The 15,441-nt window shown below is 49.6% G+C and overlaps 1 protein-coding gene across 2 annotated transcripts in view; it reads right to left on the bottom strand.

Moving 5' to 3' along the window:
- Nucleotides 1-15,441, bottom strand: part of CFAP221 (cilia and flagella associated protein 221) — a 90,116-nt gene that overhangs the window by 63,676 nt on the left and 10,999 nt on the right. Inside the window, exons 4-6 of one of the 2 annotated variants that reach the window (XM_002712377.6) lie at nucleotides 10,748-10,834; nucleotides 10,472-10,570; nucleotides 6,521-6,621 (exon numbers count right to left, since the gene is read on the bottom strand). In XM_002712377.6, coding sequence (XP_002712423.3) covers nucleotides 6,521-6,621; nucleotides 10,472-10,570; nucleotides 10,748-10,834 — 287 coding nt within the window. Of the gene's footprint in view, nucleotides 1-6,520; nucleotides 6,622-10,471; nucleotides 10,571-10,747; nucleotides 10,835-15,441 lie in introns of those variants that run through there. The other variant, XM_089329335.1, reaches the window with a different exon arrangement.

Genomic DNA, 15,441 nt, shown 5'->3' with positions numbered 1-15,441 from the left:
CATGGATTTCAAAAATGTTTTTGCACCAAAATAAACTAGTTGTTGAATTCCATTCTTCCATGAATTTCTAAGTACCCTCATTATTCTATTCATATTTCAAAAATGCCCTTTTAAGAAAATAGTAGTACATAACACATAACATAAAAATTACTGCTGTAACCATTTTAAGCGTACAGTTTGGCGGCATTCAGCATAATCAGACTGTTGGGGAACCATCACCCTATGCAGCCATAGAACTTTGCACAGCTGGCAAGACTGATGCTCCTGCCCATTAAACCCCGCCCCCCACCCCCCAACCCCTGCACCCACCATTGCACTTCCTGCATCTGTGAATCTGACCACCCCAGGTGCCTCACACGAGTGAACCACACAGTAAAGCATACCTTTTAGGAATTAAATAGTAGGTTCACTTGAAATGAGACTATCAATATAAATAGTAAACGTGACAGACAAAAGCTCTTTACGGCTTCCAGAGTGGTAGATAATGTGGGGTAAAGGATGCAATTTGGGGTGGCTCGGTGCTGGTGGGCTGGGGAACAGAGCCTGCGGCTGGAGCCCAGCTGGCAGCAGGGAGGAGAGCAGCCACGGGCAAAGCAGCAGCTCAATCAGATGTCAAGGGAGATAAAAAGCCCCCTACAGACTGATTGTGTTTTCTGTTGAGAAAAACGTAGCATTTATCAGGAGTCTCTTTTTGTCGCAGAATAGGGGGTAGGAGACACCACATGCTGACTGTATGCAGGCCACATTTCCGCCAAGCTAAATGATCTGCTATTATGATTGGCCAGAAAAGCCAGCGAGACACCCAGCTGTCAAAAGTGTACAGTTCCCCATAGCTTTCCCCCAGCTCTGTGAAAACAGAAGCTCACCAAGCAGCGGAATCAGAAATGAATATTTTAAAGCAAAGCAATTTATGTTCACATCATTTTGGTCTTGGCATTGCCACATATTAAGAATTTGAGAAGTCTGGGACGTATGCACTTAACAGAAAACTCTTCAAGTAGTTACAGCCACAATTCAGTTGGCTGGGTGCTAGTTACACCCCTGTGAAAGTTGACAAGCATTCAGGAACTACATTCTATAAACCAACTGAAAGTGTGTGTGTGCACATGCCTATGTGCAAATAGGTGTGCACATGTGTGCAAGTGCGTGTGCAGGTACCACAAATCTGTGATGCTGTAGCAGCTGCGGTGAGCAAATGTGGCTGTGTGTACGGGGTTCAGTATGGGATCTGGCAGCCATACACAAAAGAAGTAGAAGGGGCACCCAGAAAGTTCTCTCAATTTAGGGGGCTGCATAATCCCACTTTCTGTTGCCATGTACAAAATACTTGGGGCTGGGCACGTTATAAAGAAGCGAGGCCTATTTAGCTCGCAGTTTTGAAGGTTCGAGAGCATGGTGCCAGTATCTCCTTGGTTCTGGGGAAGGCCCCATGGCTGTGTCACCACAGGGTGTGTTACAGGCAGAGATCACATGGCGAGACAGGAGGCCAGAGAGACTCAGGGGTCAGGCTTGCTCTTTTATTGCAATGCACCCTCCCAGGAACAAACTGGGGTCCAAAGAGAACTGCACTAACCCCTTCCAAGGGCAGTGCCCCTGATGGCCTAAGTAACTCCCACTGGACTCTACCTCCCACAGGTTCCAGTGCCCGTCAACATGGCCACACTGAAGACTAGCTTCCGGAACACCAGGCTTTAGGGCACATCCTCAAACTGTGTCTAAATCTGTGCAGGGTGAGCCTCCGCGACTGAGAACTACCCATTGTTTTTGCAGTCGGTGCTTGGGGTAGACATTAAAGTTCATTATGTTATATTCTTAAATATTAAAGTTGGGGATTCATCCATGAATAACTCCTTTCTTTTCTTTGAAAATTTTATTTATTTATTTACTTGAAAGGCAGAGTTCCAGAGAGGGAGAGGGAGAGACACAGAGAGAAAGAAGTCTTCCATCCCCTGGTTCACTCCCCAAACGGCCACAATGACTGGGGCTGGGCCAGGCTGAAGCCAGGAGCCAGGAGTTTCTTCTAGATCTCCCACCTGGGTGTAGGAGCCCAACCACTTGGGCCACCCTCTGCTGCTTTCCCAGGCGCATTAGTAGGGATCTGGATTGGAAGTGGAGCAGCCAGGACATGAACTGGCATCCATATGGGATGCCGGCGTGCAGGTGGCGGCTTCACCCACTACACTGCAATGTTGCCTCCATGAATATCTTTTCTAACAACAGTGTGGAGTCTCCTGTTGCTTGTCCTTGTTAGTAGCTTGGTAACTTCATAGCAGCCACAAAATTTATATGCTCTTGAAGGTAATGAGTTTATACAGACTAGAAGACCACGAATGAGAAAAATGTCCCCCCTTTCACTACTGCCCCTGATGCAAACATTCATTTGCTCCAGATGCTGATCATGAACTTGGCCTGCTCTACCCCTTAGCCCCACGCAAGCTGCTGAGTAACCGGCACAAGTCTAAGGGAAGAAAGCAAAGTGTTACACGGTTCAAGTCAGGGGTCGGTAAGTGCAATATCACCTCCCCTGAAATTGACACTTTGAGGTGCAATGACTTTGAACAGCCCTTGTCTCCACTGTGGAGGAACAGTTTTTTTTTTTTTTTCATACTATTTGTTGAACTCTGTACTTAGCATAGAGTTAATCTTATGTGTGTAGAGTTAACTGAAATTAGATCTTAGTAAAAAATAAGAATAGGAATGGGAGGGAAGAGGAAGAAGGGTGGGAGGGTGGGTATGATGGGAAGAACCACCACGTTCCTAAAGCTGCATTTATGAAATGCACGAAGTTGGTGTATCTTAAATAAAAGGTTTCTCGGAAAAAAGAAATATTGCTTTCCCCATTTTTATGTTTTTCAGTCTTTTCACAACTTTATCCAGGAGCCAGAATTTAATATCTTGTGGAAAAAAAAAAAAAACCAGTAAACATGAACTCAGACCTTCCATGGAAAGTTCCCTTTGTTTATTCACATTGGTGCCCACTTGTGCTAAATGAGAGGGAGGAACTGATGCCCTCTCATTATTATGAATACAGATTCTCATAGTTTAGAGTTGGATGATTGTTCTTTCCTGTTGATATTCATAAAAGAACTGGCTCATAATGAGTAGCTATATTGTTAATAAGTCAGCATTGGGGTGCCAGGTTGTGGCACTGGCTGCTCCTCTTCTTGTCCAGCTCCCTGTTAATGTGCCTGGGAAAGGCAGTGGAAGATGACCCAAGTACTTGGGCCCCTGCACTTGGGAGACCCAGATGGAGTTCCTGTCTCCTGGCTTTGGCCTGGACTAGCTTTGATTGTTGCAGCCATTTGGGGAGTGGATGGAAGATCTCTTTCTCTCTCGGTCTTTCCCTTGCTCTGTCACTCTGCCTTTCAAATAAACAAAAAGACTCCTAAAAAATAAGTCATCAGTGGGATATTAAATGAAAGAAATTTTTAACTACAAAGTATGGGATAAGTTTTTTTTTAACTTTTATTTAATGAATATAAATTTCCAAAGTACAGCTTATGGATTACAATGGCTTCCCCACCATTGGGATAAGTTTTTGTATACAAAAAATTCAAGGTTTTGGTAAACAAATATGATTATTTTATCTAAAAATCAATTTCAAAATACAGGCTCATTCAATATACCCAGGTAGGGGCTTATATGAAGAATAAGGATGTTGGCAAGCGCATGGCATTCTTGCCAGCTTGTTTCCATAAGATTCTGCTGCTCTTTCAAACCAACTGCAAATTTGGGAAGCATGAAATGAGTCCCTAGCCTAAGTACGGCACCTGCCTCTCCTGATGTTCTCAAAGATGCAGGGGGAGGGAGGACTCTCTTCAAGCCAGGGGCTTCAAAGAATCCTCCTCAAGATCAACTTTTAAACTAAATAATTAATTTGAGAGACAAACAGAGCTCCCATCTACAGGTTCACTTCCGGAATGCCTGGGACAGCTGGGGCCCTGGGCCAAGGTCAAGGCTTTGAACTGGGAACTCCACCCGAGTCTCCCATGCACATGGCAGGAACCTAAGTACTTGAGCCATCACCACTGCCTCCCAGGGTCTGCGCTGGCAGGAAGCTGCAGTCAGGAACCTGACCAGGCACTCTGATGTCTAAACCCAAGCAGGCCAAGTGCCTGCCCCTGAAGATCAATTTTGTGGTGTCATCCTGACACCCTGACTTAGGTCCAGCTGATATAGAGTCTCTTTATTGGCGCAAGTCAGCACTGGGCTAGGTTGTTGTGGATGTCGGGGCAAACTCTCACTATCAATCTTCCCTCCCGGTGCTGGTGTAAGAACGCGCATTCCCAAGCGGCCAGACGCTTTAAGATCCGGGAGCGGTGAGAGGACTTGATGGCATTCAGACGTCCCACTCTGACCCTGGTTATTCTAATACTTTCTAAAATCAGCCAGGAGGGTAAATTCTAAAAACGGGCATCCTTGGGTAAAATCCTAAACATAGGACTTAAATGCTCCAGAAGCACGAACATGCTGGCTCTGTCCCTGGGTGTATACTTCAGACATCCTGCCTACTCCTGTCCCTGTTGCTGACATGACCCTGTGGTGCATGGTGCCTTGGCAGCCCTGAGACAGGCATGTGGCCTGCTTGCTGTGGCAGCCCATGGCTGCATGGCCCGCAGCACCACGTCCAGAATAAATGCTCTCTGCATTTCCCATTACTTCTCCTGGTGACTTTTTTAAAAAACTTATTTATTTTCATTTTATTTGAAGGAGAGAATGAGAGCCAGAAAGACAAAGATCTTCCACCTGCTGGTTCACACCCGACATGCTCACAACAGTGAGGGCTGGGCCAGGCTGAAGCCAGGAGCCCAGAGCCCTATCCCTCACTGCCTAGCAATTATCCCTTAATAAACCCTGTGCAATGAATCTTGGTTTGGGCTTCGGAGGAATCTGACCTAAGACCCTGCTGCTACACGTACTGGCAATTCCGGCCTATTTTGGAAGTGCCCTGGGCCTTCTCCGCCTGGTACTGGCCCATGGAGGCAGTCTTGGCACCCCCGCCCTTCTAACTCTACACAGCTCCTCAAATGCACATGGGCCTGCACCATTTCTTGGCTCCACTCCTGCAGGGGTGGTCTCAGGGCAGAGGCATACCTCCTACAACGTCAGCGATGCCTTTCTCACTCAGCCCTGCCACAGCCCTTAGCAACCGGCACAAATGATGACACAGTCCCGGCCCCGCCAGCCTCTGAGGTCTCGGAGCCTGGTCTTGCTTTCACCCTGGGTGGTGTTCACCAGGCATCCTTCAATCAGAGTGGGCAGGAAACTACAGCCCAGGCCCTGCAGATGCCCCGTTGGCCCCCAGACTGCTAGGTATTGATGGCTTAGTTGCTGAAGTCACTGAGAGGTGGAGGAGGGGGTAAGGGAGGGGCCCGGCAGGTGGCCTGGAGGGGTGGCAGACTCAGGCTCATCTACATTTTCCAGCCGGTACAGAAGGATTCCAGTCTGTGACAACCGGCACGGCAGCTCTGAGCTGGTATCTGGCTGCTCAGCATCCATCTTCTTTATAGCCCGGGGACAGCCAGGCCTGGTACGTGACATTTGATAAGTATTTACAGAAAGAACACGGCTTATCATACAGGACAACTGGAGTCATGGACCACTTTCCCAACAAGAACAAGGAGAGAATCTGAGGTTTGGCTCCCGCAAGTGAATTTCTGTTGTCTTTGCCTTCCCTTCATCCAAAAGCAGACTGGCTAATGGATGGGTGTAGGGTCCACGTTGGTCCAGTAAGACTCAGTCCTGGGAGTAGCTGAACGTGCCCAGCCCCTGCAGCCCTGCAGTCACCCCCACTGCCAGGCTATGGCGCTCCGGGCAGCTGTCTTGTCCCTGAGGGGGAGGCTGCCGACCGGGAAGCACCAGGCAGCAGAGCCAAGACATGCAGAAAATCCAATTCCTGCAGCTTGATTTCAACCCCTAGACTGAGCTCTGTCTATAGACAAAGACCAGCTCCCCCCTTTAGTTAAATGATCCCAATAAATTGTCTTGCCTGCTTCTATTTATGAAAAGATTTATTTACTTGAAAAGCAGAGTGACACACACACACACACACACACACACAGAGGAGAAACAGAGAGAAAGAGAGAGATCCTCTGGTTCACTCCCCTAATGCCTGCAACAACCAGGGTTGGGCCAGGCTGAAGCCAGGAGGCAGGGACTCCCTCTGGGTCTACCATGTGGCTGGCAGGAACCCAAGCACTTGGGCCATCACCGGCTGCCTCCCAGGCGCATTAGCAGAAACCTGGGTTGGAGTCAAGGACTGGCCAGCTGTGGCCAGGCACTCCGACATGGGAATGTGGGTGACCCACGTGGAAGCTTAACCCTCTGCACCACAACACCTGCCTGCTTAAGATATTTTGATACGGGTTTGTTTGCCTTTTTCAACTCTTAATTCTTGTCTAACTCAGGTGGAAAGATAAACTTCCATTAGGAAAAACACAAGCCTACATGTTAATATATGTGATTATCTCTAAACTTTTCACATTGAATGACATTTTACTTATTCATTTTGGCAACTCACCTTTCACCAAGTAGAACATTCGATAGATTTATAAATTTGGGAAAGTCCAGTGAGTTCATGACAGGATAGGCATGGATGGGAACAAGCAAAGTCTCATCTCCCTAAAAGTGATGAGAAAAAAAGTAATTCCACCTTCTGAAGATATAATCTCTAAAGAGGAACTTGTAGGTGCTTTTTTTATTATCCTATTCTCTATCATTAAACTTTTTCTTTTTAAAAAATATTTATTATGGGCTGGCACTGTGGTGTAGAGGGTAAAGCCGCTGCCTTCAATGCCAGCATCCCATATGGGTGCTGGTTCGTGTCCTGGCTGCTCCACTTCTGATCCAGCTCTCTGTTACGGCCTGGGAAAGCAGTAGAAGATGGCCCAAGTCCTTGGGCCCTTGCACCCACATGGGAGACCTGGAAGAAGCTCTTGGCTTCTGGCTTTGGATTGGCTCAGCTCTGGCCATTGTGGCCAGTTGGGGAGTGAACCAGTAGATGAAAGACTTCTCTCTCTCTGCCTCTGCCTCTCTGTAACTCTGCCTTTCCAATAAACAAATATTAAAAAATAATTATTTGAGAGGCATAGTGACAGAACAAGTAGGAGAGTAAGAGGGAGAATGAGAGAGTAAGAGAGAGCATGCAAGAGAACACGTGTGAGAGAGAGAGATCTTCCATCTACTGGTTCACTCTGAAAGTAGCTGCAACAGCTGGGGCTAGGCCAGGTTGAAGCCAGGAGACAGGAGTTTCATCTGGGTCTCCCACATGGGTGGGAGGTTCCCAGGTGCATCAGCAGGGAGCTGGATTGGAAGTGGAGCAGCTGGGACTCTCTGGCACTCCAATATGGGGTACTGGTGTCCCCGGGAGTGGCTTGACCTGCTGTGCTGTAGAATTTTTAATATTTTAATAAATAAATGATATTTAATAAAAATTTTGTTTAAAATAATTTTTATGAACTTTTTTCCTAAGTACCACATTGGAAACACTGAATTTTCTTAGCCATAAACAAAATATAGAAAATGTTAAGTACATTTGAGTGAAATAGCGTTTATTGTTACCCACAGAAACTACAGATAATGGTGCCTTCACACAGACACAGAGAGAATAATTTATCTGGCTCTATTTTGAAAAAACTGTGAGGAATGATCTTTGGTGGCCCAAGGGAAGAGACACCAGCATTAAGTCATGTGATTAAGACAGCACGGAGGACTAAACAATTAAGGGCAAGAGGGCACAGATTTCTGCTTATAGTCATGTATGATGTGCGACCTTTAACCTCTCCAGGCCTGGCTTCTTTCTTTGCAAGGTGGAGATAATCACACCTTTCCTTAAAGCTATTTTAAGGATTAACGCAGATGATGGGCTTAAGCTGTCAAAGGTTCCGCATAGGGGTGAGGGTTTGGCCTGGTGGTGGGGATGCTCACTGGGACACCTACATTCCATACTGGACCAGGTTCAAGTCCCATCTCTGCCTCTGACTGCAGGTTCCTGATAATGCTCACCCTGGGAGGCAGCTAGTGAGGGCTCAAGTACTTAGGTCCCTGCCACCCATGTGGGCATCGTGAACTGGGTTCCTGCATCCCGGCTTTGGCCTGGCCCAGCAAGCATTTTTTGGGAATGAACCAGTGGATGGGAGCTGTCTGTCTGTGTCTCTTTTTCTCTGACTCTCAAACAATTCATTAAAAAAATTTTAAATACTGCACAAATGTGGAGTATTGTTATTAGTGTTACCACTAAGTAACAGGAAACACTACTGGCACTCTACACAATGCCTGTTTAGGGATTTTTCTTCTGATTAGTACAGAATATTCTTTACTTTTCACCTTTTTTTAGAGATTTATTTATTTATCTGAAAATTCAGAGCAACAAACAGAGAAATAGAGCGCTCCACCCGCTAGTTCACTCCTAAAATGGCCGCAGCCAGGCTGGGGCCAAGCTGAAGCCGGGAGCTAGGACCTCCATCTGGGTCTTCCCCACAGGCACAGCAGCAGGGAGCGGGACTGGAAGTGGAGCAGTCGGGACTGGACCCAGCGCTCTGATATGGGTGCAGGCAGAACCTGCTTCACCACAATGCCAGTGCAAGAATATTCCTTCTGAAAGTGAAATTCTGGTTTTATTTACAGACTTTTCAAAAGTAAGGCTGTTTCCCTCCCCATGCGGGCAAGAAGCTCTAATATGATAATGTGAAATAATAAGAAGAAAATGTATGTTTAAAAAATCAGGTTTGTAAAACTTTAGAGCTTTTTCTATATAAAGAAAATCAAAGTGTAAAGTCTTCAGGATAAATCACCTTAATGTATAGACTGTAAGTAATGAAAATATTTTTGAAAAAATTTTAAAAAGGAAATGAGTTTGTTAATAAATAATACTCTTCCATTTTAGTTGCATTTTTCATATTTGTGAGAGAGAGCGCTCTCCCCATCCACTGGTCCATTCCCCAAATGCCCACAACAGGCAGGGCTGGGCTGAGCTGACACTGGGGACCAGGAACTCCTTCTAGATCATCCATGTGGGTGGCAGGAGCTCAATGACTTGAACCATCGCCACTGCCTCCCAGGGTCTGCCCTGGCAGGAAACAATCAGGAATTGGAACTGAGAATTTAACAGGCACTCCACTATGTGGTGCAGGCACCCTAAACAGCATTTTTTTTTTTTTTTTGGACAGGCAGAGTGGACAGTGAGAGAGGGACAGAGAAAAAGGTCTTCCTTTGCCATTGGTTCACCCTCCAATGGCTGCCGCGGCCGGCACGCTGCGCTGATCCGATGGCAGGAGCCAGGTACTTATCCTGGTCTCCCATGGGGTGCAGGGCCCAAGCACTTGGGCCATCCTCCACTGCACTCCCTGGCCACAGCAGAGAACTCTCCTGGAAGAGGGGCAACCGGAACAGAATCCGGTGCCCCAACCGGGACTAGAACCCGGTGTGCCGGCGCCGCAAGGCGGAGGATTAGCCCAGTGAGCCGCGGCGCCGGCAGCATTCTTTTTTTTTTTTTTAAGTTTATTCATTTTTATTTATTTTAAAGGTGGTGAAACAGAGCGAGAAAGAGTAGATCTCCCATCTGCGGGTTCGCTCTCAAATGCCCGTGGCCAGGGCTGGGCTAGGCTGAAGCTAGGAGTCAGGAGCTCCATGCAGCTCGCCCACGTGGGTGACAGGAGTCCAAGGCCCTGCGCCATCCTCTGCTGCCCAGGCACAGGAAGCTGGATGGGGAGGCAGAGGTGGGACTGCTCTCCAGGCACACCGATCAGGAATGCACGGCAACAATGTGGCCCCTCCCTGGCCTTTTAGGCATCAGGCCAAATGCCTGTCCCCTCCATCTAGTTCCGAAACTTTGAATTTAGCTAAGCTTAAGGCTGCTGGAGTGGCAAGATCGGGCCTGGAATGGGGGGCAAAGAGGGGGTGGAGGTGACAGTTTTCAGGGGGTTGACAACACCTGGCGTCGGTTCTGACCAAGGGCAGAGGGTGAATCAGCTGACCTAGAAGAGGCTCACGAGAGCTCCAGGTGCACAGTGCCCCGGGTCAGGCTGCCAGGGGGCCCCGGGGGCTGCCTCTGCGGACACCCCCTGCGCCGGACACAGGACGGCCCTGGGGTGGATAATCGCACCTCGGGGAGGCCGTTAACCTGGCCCAGCACCCGGAGGGGTACAGGAAAGCTAGTTAGCAAAGCCTTCACCGCCTTGCAGCTGCCCGTGGTAACCGAGGCTTCAGGCACGGGACAGTGGGAGACCTGCAGCCAACAGGGTTTCCCGCCCCTGCCCAGGCTCTCGGCCGCTGACCCTTCCCAACTGGGACCCACGTCGCCAGGCCCATGAGCCTCTCTGCCATCAGCCTGTTGACCTGGGGCCGCCAGGCACTGGGCTGAGAGTGCTCCCTGGCCATTCCATCTCTCCCCCCTCTATCCTGGAGGACATAAATTCTGACCTGCCATCCAAAAAACAAACAAACAAAAAGCAACTTTCAGAAATGTATGTACCTTACAGTGAATACGGATGCAGTCGTAATAGTACCGCCACTCATCTGGAGAAAATATGATGGTGACCTTGAGGGACAGGCCAGGGACAAGGTGGTGCTCCTGGAAGACAGGCAGGCTGTGGTTGGGATGAGTCCCCCTCCCCAGACCGGGCAGATGGCAGCGCTGTGTGTGACCACACAGCACACACCGTCCCAGGCAGGCCTGACACACAGAGGCCCACGGCTCGGCCAAGGACCCTGGGGTGGGGGGGACAGCAGGTGGCCCCACGGTGCTTACCTTCTTCACATAGCTGATCTGGAAGTACTTGGTCTGCGGAGGTAAAATATGAATGTGGGTGTCTTCGTCAGAAATGTTGACCAGGTGCTGGGGAAAAGAGACGTCAGAGGAAAGTCACCGTTGTGTGTATTGCCAAAAGCCAGCTCTTCCGTTCCTCATACCCCTTCCTGTAGGCAGGTCTAATGCACTTTTAAAAGGTTTTTAAATATGCCATATACCATTTGCAGACTAACAAAATAAATACAGCAAATATTTAAAGACTAATGCAATAGGTCCCCTGAACTTCCAGACCCCCTTAAGAAAAATATCAGAGCCTGCAGCTCCCAAGCCCCCCTCCCAGTTACCAACTTTCCACTGCCCCAGTCCTGGAGCTCCACCACCTGCTCTGTCTCTGGACTTCCACTCAGTCCTGTGATTGGCCTGAGATAAGAAACTGGCCCTGGGGCCGGCACTGTGGTGTAGTGACCAAAGCCGCCACCTGCCTTGCCAACATCCCATATGGGCGCCGGTTCGAGATCCAGCTGTTCCAGTTCCGATCCAGCTCTCTGCTATGGCCTTGGGCCCCTGCACCTGCAAGGGAGACCCGGAGGAAGGTCCTGGCTCCTGGCTTCGGATCAGCTCAGCTCTGACCGTTATGGCCATTTGGGGAGTGAACCAGTGGATTGAAGACCTCTCTCTCTCTCTCTCTGCCTCTCCTTCTCTCTCTGTGTAACTCTGACTTTCAAATAAATAAATAAATCTTAAAAAAAAATGGCCCCAGCTCCTACAGGATCCCCACTTGCCAGAGGACACCCAGGCCACCAGAAAATCAGGAGAGAGACAGGCTGGGCCTGCCTCCTGCCCATCCCCGGGGAAGACAACCAGGGATGTTCCCGGATGGCAGCAGGAGAGTCAGAAGTCCCTGGGAGGCAGGATCACGGGTGGGTGAACTGGCTGGGGCCCCAGGGACAGAGGGGAGAGGGGGGGCAGGAGCTTTGGGTTCCGGGGATCTGGGCTTGGCCCGGGTCAGGGCATGGAGAAGAGGACATTGATTTCCAATGTTTAGACCCGCACAGGGCCGGCCACTGGGTCAAGGATCCGCAAGGCCCATCACCCAGTGTCCCATGTCCACTGAGGCCCTGAGATTTGAGGCACTATCTCCTGCAAAAGGCACACTTGTGCTGGCACGTGTTGAAAGGTCTGACTTGAGGCCAGCGCTGTGGCTCAATAGGCTAATCCTCCACCTTGCGGTGCCGGCACACCGGGTTCTAGTCCCGGTCGGGGCACTGGATTCTGTCCCGGTTGCCCCTCTTCCAGGCCAGCTCTCTCCTGTGGCCAGGGAGTGCAGTGGAGGATGGCCTAAGTGCTTGGGCCCTCACCCACATGGGAGACCAGGAAAAGCACTTGACTCCTGCCATCGGATCAGCGCGATGCGCCGGCCACAGTGCGCCGGCCACGGCAGCCATTGAAGGGTGAACCAACGGCAAAGGAAGACCTTTCTCTCTGTCTCTCTCTCACTGTCCACTCTGCCTGTCAAAAATAAAAATAAATAAATAAATAAAAAGAAAGGTCTGACTTGTGTACGTGCAAACTTTCTTAAGCTGCCACAGTTGTAAGCCTATTTGTGTACATCTTCCCTTTAAAAAAAAACCTGAAAAAGCAAAAACTAAAGGTTTCCCAGGTCAGTCTCTCTTTCTCTCTCTCCCTCTCCCTCTCCTGATTTTATTTATTTATTTGAGAGACAGAGTTACACACAGAGGGAGAGAACTTCTATCCACCATTTAACTCCCCAAATGGCCACAATGGCTGGAACTGAGCTGATCCAAAGCCAGGAGCCAGGAGTTTCTTCTGGGTCTCCCGGGTGGGTGTGGGGGCCCAAGTACTCGGGGCATCTTCTGCTGCTTTTCCCAAGCTGGGAGCTGGATGGGCTTGAACTCGTACCCATATAGGATGTCAGAGGCTTAGCCCACTACGCCACCACGCCGGCCCTTCCCAGCTCTCTCTTGCCCTCCCAGAGACCCTGCATAGGAGCAGTCCTGGCGAAGCACAGGGCTCCCCGGGGCCCGGCCCACACAGTGGTCCTTCCAAGAGACCCTGAGAGGACAGGTGTGCTGGGTCTGTCACACTCAGAGCCCTGGGTTGGGGGGCTGCCTGGGGACACAGAGGCGCCACTCAGCACAAAGAGCTCTGCCCCTGCACTTCCCAAGGGCTGGGGCGTGAGGACCATGAAGGCCTCAAGCTAAGGGTCCAGGTGTGACTGGGAGCCAGGGGCTCTGTCGTCTGTCATTTACTTATGGGCAATTCAGGAAGCACAGTGCAGCAAACAGGAGCACATGCACTGGGTTTAATGTGCACCCCGCGGGTTGGCTGACCTTGGAAGGAAACAGCTATGAGCACCCCAGGCATGCTTGGTGAGCACACACAGATCCCCAGCCAGTGTCCACGCTCCAGTAATGGCCGCTGGACAGCATCTATTATGCTCCCCTAAGTGGCCGCTGCAGGGTCTTTTGAATCAGTGGAAGGATAAGTGGATTAACTGGAAATGGTACCTAGGCATCTCTCCCTCAAACAAGAGGAATGAGAACCCAGAAATCCAATATCATGTCATTATTTTTAAAAAATTACCTGCATCTTTTTTTGGTCTATTTTTATTTATTTGGAAGGCAGAACAACAGGTAGGGGTAGAGGGGGGTGGCGGAAAGGGGAGAAAGAGAGAGAGAGAGTGAACGAGCTATTGAGATTTTCCATACATTGCTTCACGCTCCAAATGCCTGCAACAGCCAAGGCTGAGCCAGGCCGAAGTCAGAGCCCAGGAACTGCATCTGGGTCTCCCATGTGAGTGGCAGAGACCCAAGCTCTTGGGCCATCATTTGCTGCCTCCTAGGGTATGCATTAGCGGAAAGCTGGATTGGAAGCTGAGGACCTAAGACTCAAACCAGGCACTCTGACATGGGAGGCAAGCACCCGCCCCTCCCCATCAATCATCATTCAGATGTAAGTCTCAGGACTCCCCTCGGGCCCATATTTATCCTGTCAGCCAGCTGCTGCACCTGCTGCCAGCAAAGCTTCTGTGCCAGGAGTACAACGGAGACCTCCTGGAGATGACAACACAACGACCTTTATGCCTGCTGGCCAACACTTGTCTACATGTATAGCAGAATTACTTCTCAGAGCACGGGGTAGCAAGGCATGGCAGAGGAGGGCAGGCTCAGTGTCCAGCTGACAACTGGAAATAATTTCACTTGCTTTGGTCAGTCTGTAACACGTGACGTCATGGGTGGAAGACCTGTGACCTGGTCTCCAGGCCGCTGGGCTGGCTCAGCTACTCCTGTATCCCAGTCTGCTCCCAAGAAAGACAGGAACTGGAAATGCTACGACTGGAGACCCAGCCTGCACCTGTGGGCAAGGGGCTGACCCAGATCCTAATGCAGGAAGAGAAAGGAACCTGACCCTTCCTCCATGCAGAGTGTGGCAGAGCAAACCCAAATATACCCAATACTCATTTGAACACAAAGGCCGCACGTTAGAGTTCACTAGATGACATCTGTATTGTCAAGTGAGGAAAACACTCAGCAAGAAGAAATACTAAATTATCTTGTTAAAGAGTAAAATGACATGGAGGCCATTTGTGATAACAAACATACATCATTCAGATACCAGGTTCCCATATTCACCTTTAAAATTCTTGATCTAGAATTGTTCATCTGGATCAACGGAGAAGAAGTAACAAACTCAAATAACAAACAAAATAATGCAGCTACTTAGGTTAAAGGCGTGCAGGAAGACAAAGACGGTTTTTCCCTTCTATGGAGACACCAAGACCAAAAGGCCACACTCGGGTTCCCATGTGCCAGTCAGCAGAGAAGGCAGCCAACAGATGGTGGTGGCGGTGGGACAGGAAATCCTCCTTCTGAGACAACTCCAGGCGACAGGGTGTCAGGAAGCTCTTGCACTTGCAACAACAAAACTGAACACATGACAGCCAGAAATGAACAACTTGCTCTCTGCATCTAAGAAAACAAGGTCGCCGTCCCAGAGACTGACTTCCTAACGACATGCGGAATACTGGCGAGTCTGGTGATCCTCAGGTTCCCCTCTTCTGATTACAGATACTCATTGCTTGCGACAATCACCTGTGTTCTTTGTTCTTTCAAAGACTGTGTTGCAGGGCCAGTGCTGTGGCACAGTGGGTGAAGTTGCCACCTGTGATGCCGGCATCCCATATGGGCACCAATTTGAGTCCCAGTTGCTCCACTTCCCATCCAGCTCTCTGCTATGGTCTGGGAAAGCAGTGGAAGATGGCCCAAGTGCCTGGCCCCCTGCACCTGTGTGGGAGACCTGGAAGAAGCTTCTGGCTCCTGGCTTCAGCCTTCCCTGGCCATTGCAGCCATTTGGGGAGTGAACTGGCAGATGAATACCACTCTCTCTCTGTCTCTCCCTCTCTCTCTCTAACTCTGCCTCTCAAATAAATACATCTTAAACTAAACAAAACAAAAACCAGGCCCGAGTTGCCTGAGCCCTGGGAGGGTGAGTGAGCACATTCAGGGGAATCCCCTTCCTTAACGCAGCCAAGGTCACTAGACACCGCTTGGAGCACGCAGGGTTAAGTGGCAGGGTCAGACCTAAACCCCTGGTCTCGCCCTCTGGGTTAGGGCTCTTTCCACTGCATCCTCTTATCTCACAGTCCAGCAACTCTTAGTGTCCAAGCTTTATTT

Source organism: Oryctolagus cuniculus, chromosome 3 (genome assembly GCF_051225735.1).
Source record: "Oryctolagus cuniculus isolate XC-2025 breed Fujian yellow rabbit chromosome 3, ASM5122573v1, whole genome shotgun sequence".
Lineage (NCBI taxonomy): Eukaryota > Metazoa > Chordata > Mammalia > Lagomorpha > Leporidae > Oryctolagus > Oryctolagus cuniculus.
Note: the sequence above shows the minus strand (reverse complement) of the source record. Positions and strands in the feature narration are given on the sequence as shown.